Source organism: Apteryx rowi, unplaced genomic scaffold (assembly GCF_003343035.1).
Source record: "Apteryx rowi isolate R43461 unplaced genomic scaffold, aptRow1 scaffold_38, whole genome shotgun sequence".
NCBI classification, from domain to species: Eukaryota; Metazoa; Chordata; class Aves; order Apterygiformes; family Apterygidae; genus Apteryx; species Apteryx rowi.
This window is the reverse complement of record NW_020450307.1, coordinates 504906-512649: the sequence shown is the minus strand read 5'-3', so window position 1 is coordinate 512649 and position 7744 is coordinate 504906. Positions and strand designations below refer to the sequence as shown.

Genomic DNA, 7744 nt, shown 5'->3' with positions numbered 1-7744 from the left:
CGACCCAGCCGAGCAGCCACTGCCGCAGCGGGGGGGCTCGGCGGCCGCGGGGGGCCGGAGCCGCGCCTGCCGCTCGACGCCCTTCGCCCCGAAAAGCGGCACGTTGGGGGCTGCTCGGCGGAGATGCGCGAGCGGCAGCGCTGACCGCCGCCTCCATGGAGCGCGGAGTTACGGCGATGTTTTGCTTGACAACTGCCCTCGGCTCCAGGCCGAGTCACCTTGCACAAGGAAAACCGCAGCCCTTCAGCTGCTCCCGCCGCTGCTGACATTTACGGAACGAAAATCCGGTTAGGGAGCTTCACTTAATCTCCGCCTCACTTTTACAGCCTCGCACAAACTGCRTAAGAGCCCTCCTAACTCTTCCTCTGTTGCTGTCGCTTGCTGTTAAATTTTTGATTTTTAAAAATGTTTTGTTTTCTTCTCCGCTCCAGCCACAACAGCCCTTTGCTGCCCACGCAGGCCTTGTTTTCCTGCGTGCTGTTTCTTACACCACTTACATCCTCTCTAAATTTACTCATTAAGCCACCAGGTCACCTTAATCACACGTAGAGGCCCACGAGGGAATGGATAAAGACAGGCTCTCATTAGGCGTTTAAGATTAGGATCTTGTTTAGTAACTGAACACAGATGAACTGCAGTAGTTTGTGTGAGTCCATTATTTCAGCTGGTTCCCACCTTCTTCTTGTTTGTTCACTTATTACGTCAGATTTATATTCTAGTTTGTAAGATCATTGCAAGAACATTGGGAAAGGAAGCGTCTTTATTTTGCTCAGTAAATCTACAGGTATTGTGCAAATAAAAAGCAGCAACTAACTGGCACGACAGGACTGAGCATTAAAGATTTGCAAATCCACTGAGTTTTATGGTCTGCTAATTCTGGAGTATTGGTTTACGCAAGAAGAACTATAAAAGTTTCTGAGGATGTTTCTGTATACACCATTTCACTGTTGTTATCAGCTATAAATGAAACAAGTATGAGCAAAATGGTGTGCTGGACAATACTGACATTTAAAATGTATAATCCAATACAGCCAATTTAGATGGTCTATATAAAATTTATAATGTGATATTAGAATGACACTGGATTTGAATAATGAAATAGATTTTTTCATGTCTGTAGGAAGTGAAAGCTTGGGAAAATTTCCCTAACTAATGGGCTAGAGATGAATTATTTATTTTTATCAGACACCAGGAGTCAAATTGCTGTAGGTCCAGCCTAGATTTTTCAATCTTTCTTCAGAAGATGGTCTGGAAGACTCATGTGATTGCTAATATGATATATGGTACAAGCCTCTCCTCCTTGATACAACTAATGCAGGCAGCCGGAGAACAAATACTGTTTTCTGGATCTGTCCTGAGATCTCTCACTTTCTTAGGCCTGGACATTCATATCAAGAAAACCACCTGCAGAGTTACTTTTCCTTACTGTTTTTCATGGGTTTATGAAGGGAAAGCAAGAAAAAAGCAAGGACTAAACAACCTGCTAGAGTGAACTCTCCTGTCAGTATTTAGTATACCAGAAGCCCTTYGGACCGTGTTTAGGAGATGCTTGCATAGCCATCGTGCTCTTCTACGAACAGTCTTCACAGTGGTTAGCCTGACTTTTCTTGTGCTGTTACTATTGTATTTTATTATATTGTACTAATGCTTTACAGTATTACCATCGCTTTTTTTCCCTTCATAAGCTCAAGTACAGTTCAATGTAAGTATGGTGCAGAGTTTTTATACCTTGGCTAAAACAAGTCTTTTAAAGAAGCCTTCATTTCTCATACTTTAAACAGGGGAAGATCTTGGAGAAGATTGGAATATGCAGTCAAATCACTTTTGGCCGATATATGCGAAGGGGAAGGAGACTAGCAGTGGATCCGAAGCTCTTTATCCAGGATCTGCAGTTTAAGAAAGTACCTGTTAGGGTTTATCAGCCTAAAACTCCATCTGATGGGCGAAGGAGAGGTATCATCTTCTTTCACGGAGGAGGCTGGGTATTTGGAAGTCTTGGTAAGATATTTGCTGGAGGCATTAGAGTAATTTAGAAAGAACATTCTCATCTTTTCATAAAATTTAAATAAGTGGATGTTTTCAGGCTGTGATTTGGAGAAGGTCTGAGGACACATACATAGTCTTCTGGAAATTAACATTTCCTAGCTGTCTCAAAGATTAGGGCACTAGCAAAGAAATAACGAAAACATTTCTTTTSCAGATACCTATGAAAAAGTATGCCGCTACATATCCAGAGAAAGTGAATCGGTAGTTATATCTGTTGAGTAAGTGAATGCTATCCAGTTCTATTGTTTGGAGATTATTGTTGGTGTGATGCCACAGTAGACCTGCACTGGTTTTGGAGATTTCTTTCTTACAGAGAAAGTCCATAAAGAAACAAATACAGCTTAAGTGTTCATTTGCTGATATAGTCAGAAAAGACCCGAATGACAATATTTAGTGCAATAAGAAAATATACAAAAGCCAAACAAAACTAAAGTAGAACATGGTTCCTTGTGCTGATCATATGCACACATAATGAGATGCTCCAAAACCTTGTGATTTATGGGAGAAAAGCGAGAAAATTCAGGCGGTATTACCCCCATTTTGTATAAGAAGCAGAGACACAAAATGATTAAATTACTTAGTCAAGAAGATGCAGGTAGTTTTCAGCACAAAACAGAAATGGATTACAAAGGCTCATTCAGTTCCTTAATCAGATGACAATGCTACTGTACTGAGTCCTTGTGATTGAACATGCAAATTATAGCTTATCTGTGATCACTAACTGGGAAATGCCTACTTAGAAGGTAATAAGTATTCTCAGCTGGAGGAAAAAACAAACAAACAAAAAGCCCTTGCAAGTCATTGTAAGATGCTATTTTCTAATTAATACTATTGACATTCCTTCTCTTGCTGTTGTTGTCTCTGTCTGCATATTAGGTACCGTTTAGCTCCTGAGCACAAATACCCGGCTGCATATGAAGACTGTCTTAATGCTACCGTACACTTCATGAAGAATATAGAGCACTATGGGGTGGATCCTGCCCGTATAATTGTCAGCGGGGACAGTGCTGGCGGCAATCTAGCAGCTGCCGTTAGCCAGACCCTTGCAAGCAGACCAGACCTCCCACAACTACGGGCTCAGATCTTGATCTACCCAGGCCTTCAGGCGCTGGACTTCAATTTACCGTCCTATCAGCAAAATCGGGGAGTCCCTCTCCTATTCCGAGAACGTGCTGCTTTCTTTGCTTTGCAGTACCTAAATGGCGATGCATCACATGTAGAAGAGGTCTTGGAAGGCTCTCATATTCCTGCAGATATTAGGTTGAAGTATAGGAAGTGGGTGAGTCCAGATAACATCCCTGAACAGTTTAAGGTCAGAGGCGTCAAGCCGCTTGTGCCCACGCATTGCATAGCTGAAGTTTATGAGGCAGTGAAAAGATTCTGTGAGCCCAACCTGTGTCCGCTGTTAGCTGAAGATGCTGTTGTTCACCAGCAGCCCGAGTCTTTCATCTTGACATGCGAGTACGACGTGCTGAGAGACGACGGTTTGCTGTACAAGAAGAGATTAGAGGACAATGGTGTTCCAGTCACTTGGTACCACCTTGAGGATGGGTTCCATGGAATCATAAGCCTACACGATTACGGTGGCTTTTCATTTCCAGCTGGGAAAAGGGGACTGGACAGCATCGTTAACTTCATAAAGGGCTTATACTAGGCATCTTACATTCCAGGAGTCTATTAATGCCTCAACCTAGCAAAATATCTTTTTAGGATATTTAGTATCAAGTGATGAGTAGTCAGTCAAGGGCAGCCATTAACAATGATAAACAAGGCTCATGTGAATCTTATTCCAGTTGCTAGTTGGAATACTGAGTATGTAAATCTTTCTTATACATGCTTTGTACCAGGCTGAAAGCCCTTATCTTTAGCTATGTCAATAAATAAGAGCATTATTTTGAACTGACGTCCTGGTTTGTCCCACTTGTTTCAAATAAAACATGTCTTTGTCTGTGATGAGAGATTATGTGTATTGTGCAGGTATGTGCAGTGTGTTGGTGTAAATGTGCATTTCACTTGTATCACAATGTTTTGAGACATACTTTATGCTCTGATTCTGCACTCTATTAGAGAAAAAACTCCAGCTGACTGTAGTGAATTAGGAGCCACTGTTTTGCTCAACARCAAATACCATCATATAAATACGCCTAGAACATGGTTAGTGGATTGACAGTCACCGTGGAGATACTAAACATGAATGGCTCTAAGCCAAAGCGGTTCCACAAATCACCTATGTTTCCAATCACACAGCTGGTGGAGGTGGAGCCCCTTTCTGCCCTATTTTTAGCACTGAACTACTGAGTTACTTTCACCTCCAGAACTGGAAGGACTGTGATTATACTCACAAGGAGGGTATTGCTGGTGAGACAAAGAAGTATGACTGCACCGCAAATAGATGGACAGGATTGGTGGAAGACTGAACCCAAATACTCTTCTAAAGTTCTGATTGGAAACTGGTTGGAAGAGAGGAAAGGGGTAAGATCAGGAAAGGCGGCTGAGAACAGGAATAGTGTGGGTCAGAACCAATGCTCTGGGGATAGTTTACTACTGCACTCTAAGAGCCGAGGCTCATCTCAGAAGAGTAATGAAAGGGAGAAGGATGAGCATCTCGATTCACTTGCATCCATTCATTTTGTTCTTATGATCCGACATTCTTCCCCTTAAGCCAGGACGCAAGCAATGCCTAAGCATGGGGTATAATGTGTGGTTCACACTGGATATAACACTGGCCAATTAAAATGCTAGAGTTTTTTATAGTAATTCACCTCACAGTGCTATACAACAGTCGCTTAATGATATATACCAATATTATACAACTGAGGCTTCATTAGCCCTTCCATAAGGAATACTTACATTAATTGTATCTTTAATAATTTGGATGTTAATTTCATTTGCCTGTGTAAACCAGAGTATCTTTGTTAGCAGAGCAGCTGTATAGATCGTATGTCCTACTTAGAACTGCGCAAAATTCTATCATTACACATTTTTTTATTAAAACATACCAGCTGGCTTTAATATTGGACCTGTTAGGACAATTCCTCCTGACTCCACTAAAACTACTTCCTCTAGATTTTTTTTTTTTGCCTGACATTTATGAGATCCGATGTGATCAAAGCAAATAAAGATAGTTTAAGGGTGTAAACATCACATAGAAAAAAGAAATCCTTAAAGTATTTCATTAAATTATAAATGAGGATCAAATAAGAAACAGAAAAGCAGTTAGAATATTAAGAAAAAAACCTTTGTGACTGAAAAAATAAGCAGGGGAATGGTCTTCCATAGAAAACATCCCATTTCTTTCAACTGAGCTGGGGCAAAATGCTAGACACTGTACTGCAGGGATTTGCCTTTTCAGGCACTAGTTCACTCTGCAAGTGAAAGGATGTGACACCAAACCATGAATGATTTTTCAAGGGCTGTACAGCATCTTATATTTACACCAAGGAATCAATCCAGAATTTTACTATGGCTGATTATAGTAGCGGACTTTACCATTTGAGAAAAAGTATGCAGCACAGACTTCTTTTCAAGYAAGTGTTTTTTAAATACATAGATGAAGAAAGTAGCACTGGAACAGACTTCTAAAATTATCAGATTGCCTTAGCTATACTGAGTGTTGTATATCCTTTTAGTTTATAAAAGTCAGTGAGAAACTCAGCAACAGCACATACAGAACAGACTTCATTTACTTCCCGAATCACAAACCAGACCAAACATCAAGGAGAACCTTTCTGAAGAGACTAGAGGTATGTAAAAGAAATTTCATATGTAAGGTTGCGTATGCCAGCACTCCAAACAGCAATGAATTAGGACTAATACTTAAAACCTATTTTATATTCTTAAATGAGTATGTGTGTAAAAGAAAGCACTGCACCTGAGTGGCTGGTTTAGAGGATCCAGAGCTACCTCATCATCAGGGGATCAAGGTAGGATCCCCTTCAGAGTTAGAGAAACAGCATATACCCTATGGTACTCTGGTTGCTTCCCAGTATCTCCTTCTTAGGATGACCAGTGCACATGAAGAAAATCAGCTTGTTACTGGCTGGGGGGGGATATAGTGTTCTCAGGACATTCTGTGGCTTACCAGGAGCTTGATAGCAAAAGAGGATTATTTTCATCACTGCACCCCTGATTCACAGGAATGAACTGCACATAAATGAGTCCCAGATCTTTCAGAATAATACTTTTCCCACAAGCATCACCTGCTTGAATATCCCTTCCTCTGAGGTGCATCTCCATCCCCAAATATTCTGATCACTCCCTCCCGACAGACAGTTAGAAAGTGTATGCAATGGTAATGAACAAAAACATTTCAGAAGCACAACATGATCAGCTTTTCAGTTGCAGGCTTAAATGTACCTGCAAATGCATGCTGTATACATTCAAATCAGATAAACRTGTCTCATGACATACAGACATAGTTGCTTAATTTTACTGGAAATTCACCTTATTTTAAAGGTAAATGCCTTGGGGACTATATTATAAGTAATTTAAGTATTCACAAATTATTATGGTATCACTGATGGCACAATCTGACTTAAAAGCATGCTAAACTATCTGAAGGCTATGCACAGAGACAAATAGCATGGTTTCATATACATCTCATTTCAGGGCCTCCCAAAGCAGCATTTCTTCTCACATCATGAGGAGCCAAGCAGCCGAAATTTAGTATCAGAGCATGATGATAACTACAACAGACACGGTCACAACACTTTGCTGCCTCCTCTCCGCAGATGGAATGGGCGTAAGTTGGCCTGGATTCCTGAGAAATCAGATTTCCCCATTCTTGGTAGTTTTTGGTATTATTAATTCCAAAAAAAAGGAACATTGTGTAGTGGTCAATGTATAGGCTAAGAGCCAGGAACCCCCTTCAGTTTTAAAATTCATTCTGAAACCAGATCTTTACAGTGACTTCTCACTACTTTCTTATCTAGTCAGTGGCTTATTTTTCTGCTTGATAAAGTGGAAATGTTGTCCATATAACAATGGATAACTTCTCTCCTCTATGCAATAACGCAAAACCAGCTGAAAACAAGGAGAGTTGTGAGGGAGGAGAATTTAGCTCATAATTTTTCAAATTTCTTAAAGCTAAATTTTTTTTCCATAGCAAACTGGAACAGTCACTGATTATTATTGTTTCTGAATTTAAGTCATATGTACAGGTCTGCTAATTTTTTTTCATATATTCTAGAGAGACTATGAGGAATTAGGACTGCTTACACTTGTATCATTACTGATGCCATTGATATCTAACAGTGATTTTCCCTTTCAGCCAAAGGGTAGGCACACATGCTCTGAGAGCAAAAAAAATCTGTTTCGTCCTTAACCCATTGTCAAACTAGTACAAATGCTCCCTATGAACATGTGGAGTAAATGGTAGAATTAAATTGATGGGTATTTTTATAATATTTAATCATTTCTTGTTTCAGAACCACCCACCAACTATGGCCTTCTTGAGCAGCTAATGAAAAAATGGCACAAGAAAGAAGCTGGAGTGATGAACAGTGTCTACACTGTTTCCTATGAAAAACCACCAGTTTCTGCTTTTGCTACTTGTCAAATTAGACAACCAGCTATAACTCATGACTTTTCTTCCAGCCAGGGACATCTTCCCCATAACGTTAGTACAATCCTGGACTATGAAGGGGCTCAGAAATATCCGCAAGTCCTAGGCCAGCTGGCCAGAGACACAACAAACTGA

The 7744-nt window shown here is 40.5% G+C and overlaps 2 protein-coding genes across 2 annotated transcripts in view; both read left to right on the top strand.

Annotated features, from left to right (window-relative positions):
- The window catches only part of LOC112970070 (arylacetamide deacetylase-like 4), a 5059-nt gene extending 1359 nt beyond the window's left edge, over positions 1-3700 (top strand). Inside the window, exons 2-4 of the mRNA XM_026074049.1 lie at positions 1782-1998; positions 2201-2264; positions 2923-3700. Coding sequence (XP_025929834.1) covers positions 1782-1998; positions 2201-2264; positions 2923-3700 — 1059 coding nt within the window. The remainder of the gene's footprint in view (positions 1-1781; positions 1999-2200; positions 2265-2922) is intronic.
- A 719-nt stretch (positions 3701-4419) lies between these two features.
- CUNH1orf158 (chromosome unknown C1orf158 homolog) lies at positions 4420-7744 on the top strand. Its single transcript, XM_026074048.1, has 3 exons — positions 4420-4518; positions 6655-6832; positions 7473-7744. The coding sequence occupies exons 1-3, from the start codon at positions 4420-4422 to the stop codon at positions 7742-7744; spliced, it is 549 nt and encodes a 182-aa protein (XP_025929833.1).